Source organism: Pinus tabuliformis, chromosome 6, assembly GCF_031772625.1.
Source record: "Pinus tabuliformis cultivar Carrire ecotype Pingquan chromosome 6, CPIR1, whole genome shotgun sequence".
Classification (NCBI taxonomy): Eukaryota; Viridiplantae; Streptophyta; class Pinopsida; order Pinales; family Pinaceae; genus Pinus; species Pinus tabuliformis.
Genome location: NC_142292.1, coordinates 548735773 through 548759825, shown reverse-complemented (window position 1 = coordinate 548759825; position 24053 = coordinate 548735773). Strand labels below are relative to the sequence as shown.

Sequence of the window (24053 nt, the reverse complement as noted above, 5' to 3'; positions counted from 1 at the left end):
AAGGGACAACAGAAGCAGAAGTGGAAGAATGACATTTTGAAGGTGAAATGTTTCAGATGTGGCGAGATGGGCCACTTTGCATCCCAATGTCCTTTGAAGCAAAAGGATAAGGATGAGAAACATGATCCTAAGGCTGCTCCAACAAAGATTGACGAAGAGGAGTTTGCCATGAGTGCCCACGCATCTCTAGGAGGGAAATGGGGCGATATTGAGCTGTAGTTGGGAGGACTACATGTGGGCAGGATCCTTGAGGAGTCCACCTCTTGGATCAATTCCTTGCTATGGGAGCCCAAGATTTAGCAGTAGCAAGATGGACTTAGTGTCAGATGATGCAGTGGGTTGGTTGGAGAGACAAATGCAGTAGCCTGAGACCAGAGATTGATCAGCGCAGAGCAAGGTTGGCAGCAGTGCAGAAGTCAACAACAACGCAGAAGATTCAGAGGGTCAGAGACTAGTAGCAGTCAGATTCCAACATTCACATGGTATTATGTTGAACATAGTTAGTTCAGAAATTTTGGATGCTTTTCCGTTGTTGAGCAACAACAATTGGAAAATGACGCAGTGCAGAGCTAGCAGTGGCAGTGTTAGCAGCAGATGCAGAGGGAGCTGTAGTACAGATGCAGCAGTGGCAGTGTCATGGGCAGCAGTACAGTAGCAACAGCAACACAGTGTTGGTGGCAACAACAGTGCGGAAGGAGATGCTTCAGAAGCAGAGCATCATGCAGTTGGACATTGTTGCTAGAGCACATTCCTTGCTAAGAGGGAGTGTTAGTTTTTTATAGCATTAGATGTGCTTTAACCATGAAAATTGGTGGAAAGGCTAAGGCACATGAGTTCTAAAGAACCCATAAATCGTTTGGTGAAATTCCACCCAGATTGTACTTTATTAAAATAATTGATACTTTTAATGGGGTTCCTAAGTCTAAACCTAGAAAAATTAAAGTATTAATGGGTATTAATCAAAATATGGGTGAGAATGATCTAGAAGGCGGATCAAGTCAAGTTTTAATCTTAGCTATTGATTAGAGACTTAATCTTGGCCGTTGAAGTTTCAACGAGAAAGTATAAGAAGGAGGCTTGGGGTTCATTTAGAAAAACACACAGAGTGATTGAGGAATTCGATTTTCTGAGGTGACAAGTTCTCAAGAGGGAAATCGATTGGGGAGATCTTGCAACAGAGGGGCAGTGAGAATCTGGGAGAAGGAATTTTTGGAGAGTACAAGGCAGAGAGAAGACAAAAAGATGTCCAGAGGAGGGCTAACACTGGCCTACACAGTGTTGACGCAGAGGTAACACAGTCAATGAGGAGAAGTCAAATTTACGCCGAGGGATTTCGAAGTTCAGTTGCCAGAAGCCAGGGTGTGAGACTGGGAGGCAGGAAAGTCAATTTCTCAGCCAGCAGAGGATCCAGAGCAGAGAGGCAATGTAATACCAAGGAGGGGTGACGCAAAAGCTACCCAGGGTGACACAGTTCTACACAGAGGCCATGCAGAAGCTGATGTAAAGCCTCCAAAGATGAAGGATCAGTCACTGAGTCTCCAGTGACAAGGTAAGATTATTTCACCAGTCTTTTGTCCAGTATTTTCTCTGTAAAGGATTGCTAGTTGGGCATCCTAGATTTGTACTTAGAATTTTCTCCCGCATAATAATAAACCCTCAGAGTTGCTGCACTGGTTTTCCCGCATTAGGTTTTTCGGGGGACTATTTTGTCCAAAAATAAGTGTGTCCTATGTATTTTGTTCTTTGCTCAGTTTTTTGTTTCATGTAATCAAATTTTAAGTAGTGTATGCTGCAGAAGTAATTTGCTTCAATATTTAGAGAATAACTTGATAATGTATATCAAAATCAAGTAGGTGAAATAGATTTAGATTTGCTGCAGTGGGGGTTCCTTGAGGATTAGGAATTTTCACAATATGAAGAACAAGAGTACATAAAAGCAGAGTTTCCCCAAGCATAATAGCTCGTTGTAAAAGATACAATATGACAGCCCAAGGCTTTATTGATTTGGGGTAGCATCGGATGTGCTCTAGCCACGAAATTTGGTGGAGAGGTTAGGGCACATGAGATCTCCAATACCCAGAAAGGGTTTGGGCAGATTCTAAACAATTTGGGAGATATTAAAATAATTAATATTTTTAATGGAGTCCCTAAGTCTAAACTTAGGGAAATTAAAATATTAATGTGAATTAATATAAAAATGTGTTAGAATGGTCCAAAAGACATGGATCAAGCCAGATCTAATCTTAATCATTGATTAGGGACTTAATCTCGGCCGTTGATTTGTCAACGAGAAAAGTATAAGAGGAGGCTTGAGGGTCACTTGGAGAACACACCAGAGTGATCAGTCATTCTATTCTCTAGAGCGAGGTTTGCTAAGAGAGATAGAATTAGTGATCAGTTGCAGTGAGGGGCAGTGAGTACGAGGCAGAGAGGCAGGGACAGTGCTGAGAGACCAGTGCAGAAGCAGAGAGAGGCAGACGCAGAGCCAGAGGGAGCCACGCAAAGGCAGCAGAGACTGCACAGAGCCAAAAGGGCCTGTCATCCACGCAGAGGTTGCAGGAGTGACGCAGAGAGCCAGAGAGGCTGCGCAGAGCCTTAGTAGGCTGACACAGAGGGTTTCAAGCTGACGCAGAGGCCAGTAGGGCTGACACTGAGCTTCAGATTGTGCTGGAGAGGGATTTCGTGGAGCAGGCTTTCCGAATACCTATTTTTGAAGAGAGGTATTGCTGCCAGATTTTTTTATCTCTGTTGGGTTAGCCAGTTTGGCACCCAGTGTACTCAAAAAAGAACTACTTAATAATAAAACCCTTAGATAGCTGCACCGGTTTTCCCGCATTGGGTTTTTCCGGGGACATTAGTACAAAAATAACGATTTCATTTGTGTGCTTGTTGCTGTTTCCTTCAGTTGATGATTTGTAATGTGTTGAGCATGTACTTGTATTTATTTTCAGTATTTACATGGTAAATAACTTGTTAATTAATCAGAACAAGTAGGCAGAAATAAATCAGAAAAGTACATGAAGGGTTTCTAATGGGTTAGACTTAGAAATTCCAACATGGTATCAGAGGGTGGTTGCAGATCACAGGAGAACTGAGGACATTAGCAGTGCAGAGCAGCTGCAGCAGAAAACCGCCGTCCTGAGTGACAGAAGTTGTTCCTAGCAGCAAAGCAGCAAGGAAGGGGTGACACAGTGCTTGTGTCATCAAGTTCAAGCCAAGAAGAGGCTGTGCAGAGGCTGAAGGAGGCAAAGACAGGCTCACGTAGAGGCTAGGAGGGCTGATGCAGTTGGCTGAGGGAGCTAGTTTGCTAGTGCCGGGACTGCGTAGAGCCTAAGAGCTCTCACCTTCAGGTTGTTGGGGTTTAGGAGGTTGTGGGTAAGTTGCAGAGTGGAGCTGGTGGGGTACTGTAGTCAGAACAATACCTAACAGGGCAAGGCCAAGGAGGAGGGAGTTGCTACCGAGGGTTTCTAGCCGAGAAATCCGGATCAGTGGTGCAGTTGCATAGACGATCAGAGTAAGGGGCATCTCGACATCGGCAGAAGGGTTTCCAGGAGGGAAATCAAGGCTCAGAGGGAGTCACATCGAGAACTTCCAGGAGGGAAGTAGAAGAGCAGCATGGCACTACACAGAGTAAGAGACCAGGACAGACTGGACGGAGCCTCAAACTTCGCAGTCTGGAAGGCCAGAATCTTATCCGTACTTGACAAAAATCGTGTCAAGCACTTCGCCTTGAGGACGATAACGATCCCAGTTGACCCAGCTGATAACGACAAGTACGAGGAGGCAATGGCGAGGGCCAAGAGCATCATCCTTGACGGGGTCAAGGACCATGTAGTACCACACATTGCCGAGAAGGAAACGACAAATGAGATGTGGGAGGCCCTAAAGAAATTGTATTAACATACTTTTGTGCAGATAAGGATGTTACTAGAAAATTAGTTGCGATCATACCAGATGAAGAATGGAGAACCGATCAACACCTTCCTCGGTCGACTGAAGGAGATTCGGGATCAGCTGACTTCCATAGGGGCCACGCTAGATCAGGAATTGATGGTGAGAACAACCTTGAACGCAGTCTCAGAAGACTGGGAGGTATTTGTCCAGAGTATACTGGGCAGAGCGACCCTTCCACATTGGGAGGAAATGTGGGCGACTCTTCGCCAAGAAGAGATCAGAAGGCTAAGCAAGGCGGGAAGCAACAACAAGGGGATCAGAGTCAAGGAGGAGGAGGAGGATGTTGCCCTAGCATCTGAGGGAAAGCAAGAGAAACAGAAGAAGAAGGACCTCTCCAAGATCAAATGCTTCCACTGTGGGGAGCTGGGTCATTATGCGACCTAGTGTCCAAGGAAGAAGAACAAGGGAGAGGCCTCCGAGACCAAGGCAGCGCCAACAAGGGTAGAGAAGGAAGTGGAGATAGACGATGACTATGCCATGAGTGCACACACGCCACTTGAGCGGAAGTGGGGAGACATCGAGTTGTAGTTAGACGGACTATAGGCGATGAGGGGCAGGATCCTCGAGGTACCCAGCCTCTTGGATTAGACCATGCTACGGGAGCCCCGAAGAGGAGTAGCAGGATTGGCAGATGTGGGTAGAGACGGATGCAGATGAAGCAGCAGAGAGAGCTACAGTGCAGAATTCCCAGGACAACGCGAGGCTAGCAGGTTGCAACGGTGCGAGAGGCACAGGAGTGTTACACTAGTGCAGGATGGCACAGAGAGGTGTGCAACGATGCGAGATGCAGAGAGTTGTTGCATCAATGCAGAGGTCAGAGAGGGAGCAGTTGTCAGCTACAGAGGGAGCTTCAGCATCAGGAGTACTCTAGCCTGACAGAGAGGTCAGAGTTGGGAGATTAGTTACTTCTCAGTAACTGAGTTGCAGTGTAGCAGTTAGTAGTGGTAGTGCTATGGGCAGCACGATGCAACATGATGAGAGGAGATGAAGTGCAAACGCAGCAGTGGCAGTGGCAGGGCCATGGGCAGCAGCATAGATGCAGAGGGAACTGTCGTACAGATGCAACAATGGCAGTGGCAGAGCTATGGGCAACAGTACAAGATGCAACAGTGTAGAGGATGTTGGGCAACTGACCTAACATCAACACAGGGACCGATGCCAGATGATTAGGGTAATACTCAGTGAGGAGTATTGCTAGAGCACAGTCCTCGCTAAGAGGGAGTGTTGATTTGGGGTAGCATCGGATATGCTCTAGCGACGACATTTGGTGGAGAGGTTAGGGCACATGAGATCTCGAATACCCACAAAGGGTTTGGGCAGATTCTAAACAGTTTGGGAGATATTAAAATAATTAATATTTTTAATGGAGTCTCTAAGTCTAAACTTAGGGAAATTAAAATATTAATGTGAATTCATATAAAACTGCGTTAGAATGGTCCAAAAGACATGGTTCAAGCCAGATATAATCTTAGCCGTCGATTAGGGACTTAGTCTCGGCCGTTGATTTGTCAATGAGAAAAGTATAAGAGGAGGCTTGAGGGTCACTTGGAGAACACTCCAGAGTGATCATTCATTCTATTCTCTAGAGTGGGGTTTGCTAAGAGAGATAGAATTAGTAATCAGTTGCAGCGAGGGGCAGTGAGTACGAGGCAGAGAGGCAGGGACAGTGCCGAGAGACCAGCGTAGAAGCAAAGAGAGGCAGACACAGAGCCAGAGGGAGCCACGCAGAGGCAGCAGAGACTGCACAGAGCCAGAAGGGCCTGCATCATCCATGCAGAGGTTGCAGGAGTGACGCAGAGAGCCAGAGAGGATGCGCTAAGCCTCAGTAGGCTGACGCAGAGGGTTTTAGGCTGACGCTAAGCTTCAGATTGTGCTGGAGAGGGATTTCGTGGAGGAGGCTTTCCGAATACCTGTTTTCGAAGAGAGGTATTGCTGCCATATTTTTTTTTATCTCTGTTGGGTTAGCCAGTTTGGCACTCAGTGTACTCACAAAAGAACTGCTTAATAATAAAACCCTCAGATAGCTGCACCGGTTTTCCCGCATTGGGTTTTTCCGGGAACATTAGTCCAAAAATAACAGTGTCATTTGTGTGCTTGTTTCTGTTTCCTTCAGCTGATGCTCTGTAATGTGTTGAGTGTGTACTTGTATTTATTTTCAGTTTTTACATGGTAAATAACTTGTTAATTAATCAGAACAAGTAGGCAGAAATAAATCAAAAAGGTACATGAAGGGTTTCTAACGGGTTAGACTTAGAAATTCCAACAGGCTCAATTATATAGGAGAATGGGTGGAGATCCCAATGAAGAACCAAATGCCAGGTGTGATGATGACAATCCCAAAGCTCAATCAAGGAATTCGAATTCCCTAGAGAGGCCCACGCAGTCCATGAGAGGAGCTAACTCGTTGTTGAAGAGGGACAAGTGTAGATGGGAGTGGAGTGGTAGGAGACCACTCTCCACTCATCTCCAGTAAAACTCCAAGTCAAAGCCCACCAAAAAGTTGACTCATCCAAGCAATTCGAATTCCCTTCCTTAATAAATGCGTTTTTCCTTGGGAATCTTGTGGTCCCCTCCAAAAATTCGATTTTCTTGGAGCACATATTTTTTCCTTGATTTTAGGAGTCCACATCACCTTGGGACTTCACTTTAACTCCTCCATGATTTTCCACCTCATTTCCACATCATTTGGCATGTGTGGATATTTATTTTTCTCCATTTATTTAATTGTTGGCTTAATTTATTGCCACTTTTTCCACTAAACTTGGGAAAAGTGGGTTTTGAGGGTCTAAAACAGGTTTTTAACCCTTCAAAGTGTGTGTAGGTAGAAATTTGACGGTGAGAGGTGCAATTTTTATTACTCATGCCCCACACAACTTCTCTAGACATCACTTGTTATATTTCAAATACAATTTTATTCCATGACTTAACCAAATTCCACGATACTTTACAAGTGATCTATTGTGGTAATATACAATGACTCTAGTTAATAGGACTCACCATCAAGCCGTACTCCGACTTTGGGGTTATGCTTGGAGGAAAAAACTCAATTAATTATTAAGTTCTCGTAAAGAAATGATAATTAACCAAATAAAAAAACCTCTTAGAGTAATACTCACTTGATGACAAGGTCTTAAGCTACCTAGGCCTGTTACATGACTCAAACTCCTCATACTAGCATCACTTTACATCATCCCTGTAAGGCTTGTGGAATTTGGGTACAACAAAAAATGATAAGAAGAAGTAGAGTTGAAAAACTCTGGTAAAATGATGATCTCTGATGGTACAAGCATCCTTTGATACATCCTTGGGCATGGAGTCTTCAGATAATCCTCAGGTGCCACTCTAGTGGTCAACAAGGCCATTAGGTGAAGATGTTCTAGAAAGAAGGCTAATTGAGAAGATTTTAAGAAGTGTTCTGCCTAAGTTTCAGACGGTCACTACCAATATTATAGTCTCCAAAGATTTAAATACAATGAAAATTGATGAATTGAGTGGATTATTGTTATTTGTTGAAGAAAATCAACCATCTGAGCAAGTGGAACATGCTTTTTCTGCAAAGCATAGAGGAAGAGGAAGGAGCAGTGGTCAATATCATAATCAAAATCAAAATAGAAATCAGCAGATTCACAAGGAAATGCATCTCCTTTGAGAGATGGAGGAAGGAGTCCTAGTCAATTGAAAGGAAGAGGCAAGGATGAATCTCACGACAGAGGAGGAGGAAGAGATAGATCATAGCTGATTTACTAGCTTAGATCTGATTTATTTACTAATGATATAACTCATTCCATTGCTGGTATATCGCTTATTTCATTGTTCATTTCATTGTTTAATTAGTTTGCATTTCAACATCTTGCAATTTTATGCAAGTGTGACATTTAATTGAGCTATAATTGACACTATCAATTCATAAGCGATCTTGTCATTAAAGTACTTGTTCTAAATTTACATCTCATTTACATTTTGCATTTTGTTTCTCTAAAATTTACCTCCAAGCATAAGCTCAGTTGATAAACTTTTAGAAAAACTTACTCAATTGTCATTCAATTTCCCAAGATTTGAGTTTGGAGGAAAGGTAAAACACATGACCTCGCAATTCTCTTGCGTGGCCTAGTCCCTTGTAGGAACAAAGGCATACAGGTTTTTTTGAAGAACTAGGTAGATATCGTTAATGAAGTCTTATGCTTCTCCATCCTAGCCTTCTTGCAACCACCTAGACTCTTTACTAAGTTAAAGGAATTTAAAGGAAGCAACACCCTAGAATAGGCATTAATAAAATTAACCAAGACCTCTTTATTTCACACACTCACCTACAACTTTGGTTCATCTTGCATGTAAGTGGTTATCATTTAAGCTCTTTCTCAAATACATACAAGTTGAATTGTGAGCATTTACATTTATTTGCAAGCATTTTACTTTATGATCTTGTACTTGTCCATTTCATTTATATGCTCATATTAAAGTTTTCTTTGATGTCATTATATCATATATGAGCAATCTCACTTTAAAGTTCAAGTTTAATTCACTTGCAAACGCTATTCCATTTAATTGCTCATCTTTCAAAGTTGTATATAATCTTTTTTTTTTTAATTGTGGTTTTGTCTTGATTCGTTAACACTGGTTTTTTGCAGCTTCCCATTTTGCAACTTGTTGTAACTTGAAAGTTATATTTCATTGCAAGTATTGTGATCTCATTTTGAGCATATATTTTTTGCAACTATATTATTATTGGCACTGGTGTTCTCATAAATACTTTCCTTGCAAGATCTATCTTGTTGAATCTAGTTGATCTATCTACATTATTGATTTTTATATGCCCATTGTTATTTGTACTTGCTAATCAATTTCATTTCAAGTTATATTTTAAGTTATTGGATGGCAAATGCTTAAATTATCATCATAATCTCCTAGAACTTGTTATCTTTAACAAGTTTTCCTTAGACGTCATCCTTAGGGTCACTGCCCTTGGCTTAGCTAGGAGGGAGCCTAGACGGAGAGAGTTGGGATTAGGTGACAGCACCTTCTCTGAGCGCTGCCACAAAGAACACACCTTGTGGGGTTGAGGAATTTTCCCAAGTCTTGGGTGTGCAATTTGCATAAGCAACAGTACTAAAACTGAGATTTTCCACTTTTATCCAGATGTTTTCTAGAGGAACATAATTAATTTTGTTTAGAGTTGGTACTTTTCTAGCTATGAGTATGATTAGTTTTAGAATGAAGCTGAATTTGAATGATCGTGTAAGATGTTTATTAGGATGTATCATATCGACGCACATTTTTATCCTGTTACTCTGTTTTTCTGGTGCAGGTATCTTACTACTTTCGTAAACCAAATGTGAATGATGTTGTGATCTTCAAGACTCCTCCTATTTTGCAGGTAATGATATTTCTTTATTTGGAGCGTGCCGGAGGTACAAATTGGTAGGCAACTATTTTGGGAAAATCTTCCCGTTTGACATTTAACTATATTTATTCTGAAAATATAATTATTTTGTACAGGAAATGGGGTACAGTGCAGCAGATGTATTTATCAAAAGAATTGTAGCAAAGGCTGGTGACACTGTGGAAGTAAGTTGGCGAACAACTTATAGTTAGATTGCTTGCAATTTGCGCATAAATATTATGCTATGATTGAACTACTCATACTTCGCAGGGAGTTGAATGTATTTTCTCACTTCGAAGCAAATATTGAAGGCTATAAATTGCAGTAATCTGAGTTGTTTGTTCCTTTTAATTTTCACTTGATATGCATGTCTAGTAGTATACATATAATGTGCAAAATATAGGAGGCCATAGTTTCCATTTGGATAATAGCTTGATAAAGAATATGGTTATTAATGATAACCATTTTTTTCTTCTGGACTAGACTTTTCAACAAAACGGTTTCAAGTTCAGCTTTACATAGAAACGTTTACTCTAGGCCAGGTGGCCGATCATCTCTTCAATTTGAACGAATCAAAAAAATCAGAAATGCCTAAAATGGCAGCAGAGAAAAGAACATACACAGAAAAATACAAAGGTGAGCAGGCTATGGTCACCCTAGTGCCTATCACCTCTTTCTCTGCTTCGTTTACTTTCACCTCACTCCTAGTATTTTGTCTTTGCCAGTCATTATTGGATTTTCCCAAGTTACAGTGATGTTGCCAGCTCTAAAATATTAATGTTTTCCTCCATATGCCTGATGGTATAAAATTGTCAGTGCACACAATTGTAAAGAAGAGGGAACTGTGTCCAATGTTATTTTCATGAAAAGTGATTCATGTACCGTATCCATGAAAGACAAAGACAAACCACCAGTAAACATCATTCATTATTTTAGACATTATTTATGTCCTTTTTATTACATGTTATCATTGAGTTTTTATTTATATCCCATGTTATGAACATTCAATGTTAATACTAACTCTAACATCAATCACTACAATTACAATATAACCATTATGATTAAATATTATATTCTAATACCCTCCCTCAATGGTCATATTGGGTACAGCACCAAGTTTGTCTATAAATTTTACTAATATCTAGACCAAAAGCTTTGGTGAAGATATCTGCAGTCTGCTCATGTTGCACAATATTGCAGCTCGATTTCTCCACTTTCAACCAGCTGTTGAATGCAATGGTGGTGAACCTTCACGTGCTTTCCCCATGTGTGAAACATTTGATTCTTTGCCAGTGTTAACATGCTTTGATTATCACAATAATGTACTTCTTGTTGAAACTGCTTCACTCATAAACTGACGAATATCATTTGTAACCACACTCCTTCACATGCTGTACTTAATGCTGCTTTATATTCTGCTTGAAAGAATGAAAGTGCTACAGTAGGTTGTTTCTTGCTGAGCCAAGATATTGCACCTGCACCAAGATTGAAAATGCATCTAATTGCTGACTTTATGTCATCGATAGACCCTGCCCAATTAGAGTCTGTGAATCCTATTAACTGGAAAGTAGTTTGGTTGCACATAATCACAAGATCCAGTGTTCCCTATATGTACTACAAGATTCTCTTGGTTACACTCCAACAGTCAGCTTTAGGTGTTGTCATTAAAAGATAAACATAGTTGACTGCATACAAATATATGGCATGGTTGATGTGAGAAAAACCAGACTACACCCAGTTGTCTGTGTATTGACTCATTTGCTAGTTTGGAATCAATATTGCTGATAATTTCAGCCCAACTTTCCTAGGTGCACAAGTTGATTTGAAAATCTACCATGCAGAACTTTACCATGAAGCTTTTGGCATACTTTGATTGATAGATGATAACATAATATTACTTTCCCAAAATTCTACATTTAAGCAGTAATGTAAGTACTAAGAAGGCCTGAGTCAGTCGTATCAAACACAATGCAAAAATCAGATTTTACCTTCCCAATAGCATTGGCCTTGTTACTTACGATTATAAGATCATCTGAATACACCTCTGGTATCACAATTCCCAATATCATTACTTGTGCATTCGACATACAGATTTGGATCAAAGGGCCTTCATCTGAATCCAGTTGAAGATCTCTTGAAGTGAGATCTTCATCAACTTTTACGTCTCGGCCCATGAAGCATGCTTTAGACCTTAAATAGGCTTAGACAACCTGCTCACAAGGTGGTCCTTCCCTGTTACCGAAATCATTTGCAGCTGATTCATATAAACTTCTTGTGCTGGCACAGCAAGAACCAACCGGGTAGTTACCAACTTTGTTGTGGGGGAAAAAGTTTCTTCCTAATCCACCTCTTCCCAATGTGTGAAATCTTTTGCAACTAACCTTCCTTTGTACTTTTTCAGTGAACCATATAATGTATACTTCATAAAATAAAGCAATTTTCAACCAATGCGCTCTTTTTGTTGAATTTTGTAGCTATGGTCGATTTTCAGAATTAATATTTTAGCCTTTCAAATATGTGTAATACTAAAGATAAGACATGTTCTTCATTTTGGCTTCAATAAAGAGAATTTCAATTTTTATGTCCCTCCAAATAGCAAGTCGGCCTGACCTTTCAGATGCACCACTTCAAAGTTTCGGTTCATCCAATCACTATATATACCCATTAGACTTCATCACTTGGAAAGCAATTCGGATTGGTTATATTCCTTTTGTTCACACATGAGAAGCAGTGAAATGAGATTTCTCTAGGGCAGATCAAAGTCATTCAAAGAAGATTAAGAACATCTGGGCAGGCCAAATTCTGAAGCAGGCAGAAGGCTGAGTTCTGAGCAAACCAGGCCGAATTGTTTGGGCAGCAGATTGACTTGTCTAGAGGATAGTTTGACCAGGTGTGACCGGGGTTGTGTTACTAGTCATTTTGACTTTATCTTTGACTTGAAGAATTAGATGTATATGTTGAAATTTCTAAGTCTATCCGTTAGAAATTTTATCTATATTCTTCTAGTTTATTTCTCCTACTTGTTAACTACGAACACGTTATTTAAACATATAAACATCGAAATAAACACAATATAGTCTCAACCATCTACATATCAACAACTAAAAGAATAACAAACACACAAGTGACACCATTATTTTTGGACAACTCGTCCCTGGAAAAACCCAATGCAGGAAAACTGGTGTAGCAATTCTGAGGGTTATATTATCATGTAGTATATCCTTGAGTACAACTGGGTGCCAAATTGGCTCACCCGACAGAGAAAAATAACCGACAGTAATACCTCTCTATTTGGAAGCAGGTATTCAGAAAACCTGCCCCACGAAACCCTCTCCAGCAACCCTGAAGCACTGTCTCAGCCCTCCTGGCCTCTACGTCAGCCTTAGAACACTCTGCATCAGCCCTCTGAGGCACTGCGCAACCTCTGGGACCCTCTGCATCACTCCTGCTGCCCTTTGTGTGGATGATGCAGGCCCTCTGGCCTCTACGCTGTCTCTGCTAGGCTCTGCGTGGCCTACTCTGGCTTCTGCGTCTGCCTCTCTGCCTCTACACTGGTCTCTCGGCACTATCTCTGCCTCTCTGTCCAGTACTCACTGCCCCTCACTGCTGATCACTGATTCGACTTTACTTAGCAACCCCGCTCTAGTAAATCGAATGACTGATCACTCTGGTGTATTCTCCAACTGACCCTCAAGCCTCTTCTTATACTTTTCCTGTTGGTCCTTCAACGACCGAGATTACATCTCTAATCAACGGCTAAGATTAGATTTGGCTTGATCCATACCTTTTGGAACCTTCTAACCTAGTTTTATATTTATACCCATTAATATTTTATTTTTCCTAAGTTTAGATTTAGGAACTCCATTAAAAATAGTAATTATTTTAATATCTCCCAAACCAGTTAGAATCTGCCCAAACCATTTCTGTCTTGGAGATCTCATGTGCTTTAGCCTCTCCACCAATTTTCATGGCTAAAGCACATCCGATGCTACCCCAATCAACACTCCCTCTTAGCGAGTACTGTGCTCTAGTAATACTCCACACTCAACATTATTTTGATTATATGGCACCAGTACCTGTGATGACGCTAGGCCTCCCTGCCCAACATCCTCTGGACAGATGTCTCCCACTCCTTGGAGATTGCGTTTAGAGCGGTCTTCACCATCAACTCCTAATCCGGTGTGGCCCTTATGGAAGTCAGTTGGTCCCGAATCTCCTTCAATCTACCGAGGAAGTGATCTATCTGCTCCCCCTTCGGCATCTGGTATGACTGCAATTGATTCTCAAGTAACATCTTCCTCTGCACGTAAGTATGCTAGTTCAATGTCTTCAAGGCGTCCCACATTTCCTTTGCTGTCTCCTTCTCGGCAATATGTTGGACCACATGATCCTTGGCCCCATCAAGGATGATACATTTCGCCTTGGCCATTGCCTCCTCGTATTTCTCATTATCAGCCAGGTCAACTGGGATCACCACTATTCTCAAGGCGAAGGCCTTGATGCAATGTCTATCTAGAATGGACAGGATCCTAGCCTTCAGACCACAAAGTTGGACGCCCCGTCCAACCTATCTTGATCCCTCAACCCATTCATGGCTATCTCTCTGCTCGTCTTGTTGACTCCTCTGAGTCTTTCTACTTCCCTCTGGAAGTTATCTTTTCGACTCCTGCTGAGTCTCTCTACTTCCTGCCTAGAAGTTCTCTGCTAGACTCCCTCTGAGTCTCGATTTCCCTTTTGGAAATCCTCTTGCTAATCGTCAAGTCGCACCTCTCCGATCTTCTGTGCACCTGCAACATTGATCCAGATTCCTCGGCTAGAAATTCGCCTCGGTAGCGACTCCCTCTACTTTGGTTTTGCCTTGTTAGGTACTGTTCTGCCCACAACACCCCACTAGCTTCTTGTGCCCCAACCACTGAAGGACTGAGCCTCTAGGCTCTGCGCAATCCCAACACTGGCTAAAATGCTCCCTCAGTCAACTGCGTCAACCCTCCTGGTTTCTACGTGAGCCCTTTTCTGCCCTCCTCAGCCTTTGCACTGACCTCTCTCTGGCCCAGATTGATGACGCAGTCCCTCTGCATCAAACCTTCTTCTGTTGCTTTCTGTAAGGAACAAGTTTTGTCTCTCGGGACAGCTGTTTCTATTGCAAATGCTCTGCTTTAGCTGATGCCTTCAGCTTTCCTAGGATCTGCAACCACACTCTGATACCATGTTGAAATTCTAAGTCTATCCGTTAGAAATTTTATCTGTATTCTTCTGGTTTATTTCTCCTACTTGTTAATTACGAACAAGTTATTTAAACATATAAACATCGAAATAAACACAATACAGTCTCAACCATCTACAGATCAACAACTGAAAGAATAGCAAACACACAAGTGACATGTTATTTTTGGACAACTCGTCCCCGGAAAAACCCAATGCGGGAAACCAGTGTAGTAATTCTCAGGGTTATATTATTATGCAGTATATCATTGAGTACAACTAGGTGCCAAACTGGCTCACCCGACAGAGAAAAATAACTGGTAGTAATACCTCTCTATTTGGAAGTAGGTACTTAGAAAACTTGCCCCATGAAACCCTCTCCAGCAACCCTGAAGCACTGCGGCAACCATCCTGGCCTCTGCGTCAGCCTTAGAACCCTCTGTGTTACCCCTCTGAGGCACTGCGCAGCCTCTGGGACCCTCTGCATCACTCCTACTGCCTTTTATGTGGATGACGTAGGCCCTCTGGCCTCTGCGTTGTCTCTACTGGGATCTGCATGGCCTGCTCCGGCTTCTCCGTCTGCCTCTCTGCGTCTACGCTGGTCTCTCGGCACTATCTCTACCTCTTTGTCCAGTACTGACTGCCCCTCGCTACTGATCACTGATTCGACTTTACTTAGCAACCCCGCTCTAGTAAATCGAATGACTGATCACTCTGGTGTATTCTCCAACTGACCCTCAAGCCCCTTTTTATACTTTTCTTGTTTGTCCTTCAACGGTCGAGATTCCATCTCTAATCAACGGCTAAGATTAGATTTGGCTTGATCCATGCCTTTTGGAACCTTCTAAGCCAATTTTATATTAATACCCATTAATATTTTATTTTTCCTAAGTTTAGACTTAGGAACTCCATAAAAAATATTAATTATTTTAATATCTCTCAAACCGGTTAGAATCTGCCCAAACCATTTCTGGGTCTTGGAGATCTCATGTGATTTAGCCTCTCCACCAATTTTCATGGCTAGAGCACATCCGATTCTACCCCAAATCAATAGTATCTCTATTGAATTGAATAATTTCTCAAAGGAAAAATCAAATTGCAAATGTCAAATAATTCACATTGTGATCTTCACAAATAAATTGCGGAAGAAAAATAGCGCTAGAAACTGAGAAAATCTAGCACACACACATAAAAATATGACAGTTATTTTTGGACAAATGTCACCGGAAAAACCCAACTTGGGAAAACTGATGCAACAGTTGAGGGTTTTATTATTATGCAGCAGTGAGAAATTCTGAGTACAATATGGATGTCGAGAACTGGAAATCCTATAGAGAAAATAGTGGCAAAAATAATCTGAGGGAAATTACCCTCACTCCGGGCAATTCTGACACTCAACAACTATTGAAAATAAAGTCGTCCAACTGGGCCTGCGCAGGCTCTGCGTCAAGCTGACGTTGTCTGCCACACATGCTGCCCAAATCATCTGCTAATCACGCTGTCTTGCATGCTATTGGCTGGGAAAATGCTTCTCCATCACTCTGGAACCTCTGCCTAGCCTCTGGAACTGAAAACGTCTTCCTTCCTCAACAAATCGAATTGCCCAGTGAAGCTTCTGCGCTGCCTCTGCACAACTTCTTGGAGAAATTCCGGCCTCTTTTCAAATGCACTCGCTGGATCTAGAAAACTTCCTCCAGCCTCACTGTCTCCGCCCCTCACTTTTTTGCGTCCTTCTTTGGCTTTCCAGCAACTATTGTTGCTCTCTGGAAATCGAACTACCAAAGAAGTCGAACCCCACAAGTGTTTTCTCCATCTACCCATCAACTTCTTATAATCCTCTGTTGGAGCACCAACAACCAAGATTAGAACTTAATCAAGGGCCTAGATCATATTGAAGTCGATCCATGTGAGTTTCTAGATGATTCTCACCTCATCTCAATTAATACTTATTAATTAACCATATTCCCTAAGTTTAGACTTAGGAAATATTTGAAAATTGGCTAATAATCTAATTGAGCCATCTCTAGGTGGAATTTCTAGAAACGATTTCTGGGTTTTGGAGATCTCATGTGTTTTATCCTCTCCACAAAGTTTCAAGACTAGAATACCTTTGATGCTACAAAAACTAACACTCCCTCTTAGCGAGGAAGGTGTTCTAGTGCTGCACCATTGTTGCTACAACACCGTGTGTCTGTATCACCCCTTTGTCATGCTGTTGATGTCTGGGCACTACCCACCAACCATTGCTCAACTTTGATGTTGCTGCTGACACTATCATACTGCTGCTAACCCTGCATCTGCACTGCAACTCCCTCTCAATTGTTGTTGTTGCATTTGCAACAATTGCAACTGAGAAGCATCCAAAATACTGAATCAACTGTATTCAGTATGATGCATCTGTCTCTAGAGCATCTGACTGCTATTAGCCACGACACTGTCCACCAAGGAATTTGCGTTGTTGTTGACTCTGCATTGTGCCACTCTGCATTGCTACCAACTCTACATTGCACTCCCCAGCACCTGACTGCTACTAGTCTGCAACAGTCACTTTGGAATCTGATTGCATCTTTGACACTGATCCATCCTGCTACTGAATACTGTGGCCCCCATAGCTAGGTGATGATCCATGAGGTGGACTCCTCAATGGACCCTACCCTATCTTGCAATCTCTGGGACTACAACTCCAAGTCGCCCCACCTCTCTCTTGGAGGTATGGCTACAAACATGGCAAACTCTTCCTCCAGTCTGGAGGACAACTTGTCAATCTCAGCGGATGTTGCTGCTATGAAAATTCCATAACAGGAATTCCTATTGCAGCAACTGGAAATTATTCTCCTAATTGTTAATTAAATATAACAATTTATTCACTATTTCCTACAACAAATACTTAATAACTCACACTGCAACCTACACAAATAAAAGTGTGGAATAATAAACGTTGGAAGAAATGTTAGCACACACACATAAAAATAACACAACTATTTTTGGACAAAAGTCCCCGGAAAAAATCAACTTAGGAAAATCGGTGTAGCAGCTCAAGGTTTTAATATTAAGTAGCAGTGAAATAGTCTGAGTACAACTGGATGCCGAAACTGGAAATCCTACAGAGAAATATTGGCAAGAAAAATCTAGTGAGGAAATTTCCTCACTCCACAGGCAAATCGGGCTCTGACCTCAGCTCTAGGTGAGCCGTCCAAACTAGCTCTGCGCAGCTACTGCATCACACTAGCGCAGTCCCTTCTGCACTCAGTTCAAACCAGTTTCTCCTCAAGCTGTCTGGTCTACTGTTGTCTGGGAAAATGTCTCTGCTGGCTAACGGAACCTCTGTCCAGCTTCTGGCATTGAAACTCGTCTTTCCCCAGTAGAATTGAAACTGCCTCTAGAGGCTATTGCGCTGCCCCAACGTCAACCTCTCTGTGGCTCTTTTGCCTCTTTGCAAATGCACTCACTAGATCTCGAATCCTTCCTTTGGCTTCACTGTCTCTGCCCCTTTCTCACTGCTTCGATCTCACTAGCTCTCTCTACGGCAACTGACTGCTGCTACTCAGGAAATCAATCTTCTCATGAAATTGAACTGCTCAAGTGTCTTCTCCAAGTGCTCATCGACTTCTTATAATCCTCTGTTGGGACTCCAACGACCAAGATTAAATCTTAATCGATGGCTATGATCATCTTGAAGTCGATCCGTGTGAGTTTCTAGATGATTCACGCCTGGACTTAATTAATACTGATTAATTAACCATATTCCCTAAGTTTAGACTTAGGAAATATTTAAAAGCTTGTTAATAATCTAAATAATTCATTTTTAGGCAGAATTTCCAGAGACGATTTCTGGGTTTTGGAGATCTCATGTATTCTAGCCTCTCCACAAAATTTCAAGGCTAGAATACATCCAGTGCTACAAAAACTAACACTCCCTCTTAGCGAGGAATGTGTTCTAGTGCTACTACACACCCTGTGGTAGCACCCTGTTTCTACATCATCTCCTGTCACGCCGCTGATGTCTGGCTGCTACTGCCCACCAACCACTGTGCAACTCTGATATACGTTGCATCTGTGCTGCTATTGACCCTGCTGAACTGCTGCCAACACTGCTTCTGCATTGCAACTCCCTCTCATCTATTGTTGCTGCAATTGCAACCTCTGCAACTGAAAGCATCCTAAACTGAATCAACTGTGATCAGTATGACGCATCCGTCTCTCGAGTCTTTGACTACTACTAGCATCTGCACTGTCATTGAAGAATCTGTGCTGCTTTTGAATCTGTACTGTGCCAACTGCACTGCTGCCAACTCTACACTGCGCTCCCCAACATCTGACTGCTACTAGTCTTTGCAACTGTCACTCAGTCTCTGACTGCAACAACTACGATTGATCCATCCTGCTACTGAATATTGTGGGAAGTGGGCACCCGTAGCTAGGTAATGATCCATGAGGTAGAATCCTTAAGGATCCTGTCCATCTGTAGTTCTTTGGGACTACAGTACCAAATTTCTCCACCTCACTCTTGGAGGTATATCAGCAAACATGGCAAAGTCTTCGTCCAGCCTGGAGGATAGCGTATCTATCTCTGCTGAAGTTGCTTGCTGGTCCTGCTTCTCCTCCTTGCCCTTCTTCCTGAGAGGACATTGGGTACTGTAGTGACCAAGCTCACCACACCTAAAGCACTTGACCTTCGATAGGTCCTTCTTCTTTCTGTGCTCCCCCTATCCCTTACTGGGACCCTTGGATGTGAGGGCCACATTCTCCTCCTCCTTCACCTGCTTCGATCCGCTACTGCTTCCATTGATGGAGCTCTTTAATAGAGGGAGCAACTCAGTATTGCAATTTTCTACCCCACTCAAAAAAATCGAATCTCCTCAAGTAACTCGGCCTCTTGGCAGAGTGACTGCGCTGCCCCTAGTAATTTCGATCTATTGCCCACACTGCAACCTACACAAATAAAATTGCGGAAGAATAAACGCTGGAAGAAATGCTAGCACACACACATAAAAATAACACAGTTATTTTTCGACTGAAGTCCCCGGAAAAACCCAACATGGGAAAACCGGTGCAGCAGCTGAGAGTTTTAATATTAAGCAGCAGTGAAATAATCTGAGTACAACTGGATACCGAAACTGGAAATCCTACAGAGAAATACTGGCAAGAAAAATCTAGTGAGGAAATTTCCCCACTCCATAGGCAAATCCAGGCTCTGACCTCAGCTCCAACTAAGCCATACAAATTGGCTCTGTGTAGCTACTGCATCACACTAGCATAGTCCCTTCTGCACTCAGTTCAAACCAACTTCTCCCCAATTCGTTTGGTCTGCTGTTGTCTAGCAAAATGTCTCTCCTGGCCTTCGGAACCTTTGTCCAGCTTCTGGCACTGAAACTCGTCTTTCCCTAGCGAATCAAAACTGCCTTTAGAGGCTACTACACTGCCCCAACGTCAGCCTCTTTGTGGCTCTTCTGCCTCTCTGCAAATGCACTGAGTGGATCTGGAATCTTTCCTTCGGCTTCACTGTCTCTGCCCCTCTCTCACTGCTTTGATCTCACTAGCTCTCTCTCTGGAAACTGACTGCTAATACTCAGGAAATCGATCTGCTCATGAAATCGAACTGCTCAAGTGTCTTCTCCAATTGCCCATCAACTTCTTTTTATAATCCTCTGTTGGGACTCCAACAACTAAGATTAAATCTTAATTGATGGATAGGATCATCTTGAAGTCGATCCGTGTGAGTTTCTAGATGATTCACGCCTTGAATTAATTAATACTGATTAATTAACCATATTCCCTAAGTTTAGACTTAGGAAATAGCTAAAAATTGGTTAATAATCTAATTAAGTCATTTCTAGGCGGAATTTCCAGAAACGATTTCTGGGTTTTGGAGATCTCATGTATTCTTTCCTGTCCACAAAATTTCAAGGCTAGAACACATCCTATGCTACAAAAACTAACAATTGCCTAGTCTTGCTTCTTCGGCTTGTCCTTCTTCTTGAGAGGACACTGCGTGCTGTAGTGACCGAACTCACCACACCTGAAGCACTTGACCTTTGACAGGTCCTTCTTCTTCTTCTTCTTCTGCTCCCCCTACCCCTGAGTAGGACCCTTAGATGTTAGGGCCACATTCTCCTCCTCATTCTTCGGTCCCTTGTTGTTGTTGCCACTGATGGTTCTCTTCAACAAAGCCCTCTTCAACTCCTCCTGTTGTAGATTTTGTAGATTGGACCACATCTTGTCCCACTTCAACAAGGTATATCTGCCCAAGATACTCTGGACAAATACCTGCCAATCCTCTAAGACATTATTCAGTGCTAATCATACAAGCTCCGCGGGTTGGGGTGGCTCCCGAACAACTGAAAGTTGATATCGAACCTGCTGAATATGAGTGAGAAAGGCATATATGCTCTCGCCTTTTTGCATTGTGGTGCTCCTTAGCTTTTCTTGGAGAAACATCTTCCGCTGCTCGGAAAAACTCTAAAAATGCTCAAAAAGAGCATCCCACATTTCCTTGGTCGTTCCCTTGTTTGCCACATGTGAGACCAAATGATCTCGGACACCATCGAAAATCATCCTCTTTTTCTTAGCCATATCTTTCTTGTACTGCTTCTACTAATTGGGGTCTTGGGGAACTACTACCACATTTTCTGCATAGCTCTTCAGGCCATGTTCATCCAGAAGAAAGGACATCCTAGCCTTCTAGATGACATAGTTGGAGGCTTCCTCCAGCCTATATTGATCTCTAAGCCCAGTTGTGGCCATCTCTAAATCTGGTCGAAAATCTCACTCTTTCCTTCTACTCGGGTGTTGGATCTGCTACACGCACTCCCTTCTGGAGTGAGGACATCTGCACTCAGCTACTGCCAATCTGCTTGGAAAAATTGAACTTCTGAAACTCGAAGTTCCCTGACAGAAATTTTCCCTCGTGTGTGTTTTTCTCTTCCACTCGAAGCTGATTCTATTGCTGCAAAACCCTCTGCGTTCAACTAGGAATCTGCTCAGCGAAAATCTGAGCTGTTGCTGCTCCCTTTGACTGCTGGAATCACTATTGTGGCAAATTGATTTTTCTGCCAACCTGCTACTGAAAATCGAGTCCTTGCCCAACAATTCGATCTTCCTGTCAAGGTACTGCGCAACCTTTGAGAATTTCGGCCTGCTACTCCTCTGAACAATGGATTTCTCTTCTCTGCTTTTGAGCTTCTCGACTGATCACTCACGCTCTGATACCATGTGAAAATTTCATGTATCACAACAACTGGGAATTATTTTCCTAATTGTTAATCTATTTAACAATTTATCTTCTGTTAGAACTCAGTAATTTTTTGAGGTTGCAAAAGAAAATCCCTTGGGTGACCACAAACCAACTTTGGAAGCTGGGATCTAGCCTTGCTAGCTTCAGAGAGGGCTCTTTATGTAAGATTTAACTTTGTTGGATTGAATATTAGGCTAGCTATGAAGTTTAAGGTTTGATTTGTATTTGAATGGTTGGTTGATAACTAGATTACCATTGGGCTATGGAGTCTGTTACATAAAATACAGATTGACAACAGTATCTATAGATAGATCTCACAGGGCAGGGTAGCCAAATCGAATGGATTCTTTAAGGTTTGTGAAATGGAGAAGAAGAACAGATTTAAGGTTCACTTCAAATATAGAGCATTGTTACCTGAATTCTATATTTAAAGATCAGAAGAAAACATAGAAATTATTCGTAGCCGGGTGTAGAGTGTAGATTTAAACAAATTCTGCCCTTTATTTATCTATTGAATAATTCAGATTTGGAAAACAAATATGTGCTATAAACAGAGAAATATAAACACATAAGACAGATAGATGCACTTCACCAACAACTTGACACAAGAATCCTGTGAAAGAGCTTTTGTATTATTGGTAATCTGTTGATGCTTCAACAATATACAATAGTGTTCTTCGTACAAAAACCAACCCTTGATACTTCTGAAGATGAAGTATTTATAACTAATTTACAAAAATATCCTGTCAGAATGACTAGGATGTATCTACAAAATAATAGAACTGAATCAAGCTAACTTATTACAATGATATCAGGGAAATTCAAATTGTCTGAAGTGGTGGCACTGAAATGGTGGAATAGTTGGTTGTTTAGCACTGAAATTCTGCATGTGCTGTAATGTTGAGCTGTGTCACCAAAACTACCTTTTACTCTAGTAACTCACAGAGTTTATCCCAGCATTGTTCACTCGGGATATTCATCTTCATCAACTTTCTGTACACTTCATCGACTTCAGTATACTTGGCAAATGTCGGCCGGGTGATGAATAGATTTGGAATTGCATATTGAATGTCGAGATCGTATGACAATGCTTCCAGGAATGCCTTTCCTGTCATACTGAGTCTTCCAGTTGTAACCTTTGAACTATCTCTTTCCTTGGTCATAATCTGCTCACTGTAATATGACCACGTGTTGAGCTTGTCGTTAATCACTAACAAGTTTGGAAGTCCTTTCTTGTAGAGAGGCTCCAACTTGGCAAAGAATTTTTGTATACCTGCGTTCATAATTCGGCCCTTCTCTTCAAGTTGTCTCATAAGATTTCTTTTAGTCAACACTTTCCTGACTTCCAAAATCGTTTCAGTCCTATCTTCAATTTCTAACTCTTCCAATTCCTGACTGTTCTTGGAGTTTAGAAATTTGATGAGCTCAATGGCCTCATTGGGTTTATCTCCTAGTTGCTTTCTGACCTGCTCGATGGCTTCATTTGACCGTTCAATCAGCTCCTGTTGTTCAAAAATGATTTGGATTGAAGGCCAAATGTCCTCCATGTCTTCATTGATCCTTTTCCAGATATTTTCCTTTACCTGTGCCAATGTATTTCCCATGGCACAATCTTTTTCCATTTTCTGCAATCTTTGGGACAATGTCTGGGACTTCTGTGTTTCTGTCATGTAGGCATTTTCAAACCTTGTACTCTGCTCCTGTAAAATCTTTACCTCCAGCTTCAGCTTCTTTAGCTCTTCTTCCTGTATAGACATGTTTTCCATAGATTGAGCTAACTTAACTGAGTCATCTACAACTGATGTGGGAAGCACAGTAGAAGATGATGTTCCTGCTGTCGTGGTTGCTGTAGGGACACTTGTTTGTAGTAGAGATGCAATGGGAACTGCATCAAGAGGAACAACTGCAAGTTGTGAACTCTGTTCCTTTTCCTTTATTAACTTGTCCATTTTTGCTTCCATTGCTTTGATTTGTGCACCTTGTTCCACTAGAAGCTTCAACATCTCTTCCTTTTGTAGCTCTGTCTCTCCAAGTTCCTTGGCCTGGGGGTCTTCTGTTGCTGGCAGCTTCAATTGTTTCTTTAAGGCTGCAATGTCAACATTCTTCTTTCTGATTATCTCCTCCATGGATTTCGAATTGTCTGGATCAAAGCCTGCTTTGATCACCATTTCCTCCAAGTATTTGATTCTGGTATCTTTGGCAAGTGAGGACACTTTCTCCAATTTGAGTTGAGACTGCACATTATTTAAAGTAAGTTGTAGTTTAGAGGCAGTAATAGTAGTA

General features: G+C 41.9%; 1 protein-coding gene across 1 annotated transcript in view; it reads left to right on the top strand.

The window, feature by feature from the left end:
• The window catches only part of LOC149259688 (chloroplast processing peptidase-like), a 186612-nt gene that overhangs the window by 67644 nt on the left and 94915 nt on the right, over window positions 1-24053 (top strand). Inside the window, exons 2-3 of the mRNA XM_089418962.1 lie at window positions 9260-9328; window positions 9451-9519. Of these exons, the coding sequence (XP_089275088.1) occupies window positions 9260-9328; window positions 9451-9519 (138 nt within the window). The remainder of the gene's footprint in view (window positions 1-9259; window positions 9329-9450; window positions 9520-24053) is intronic.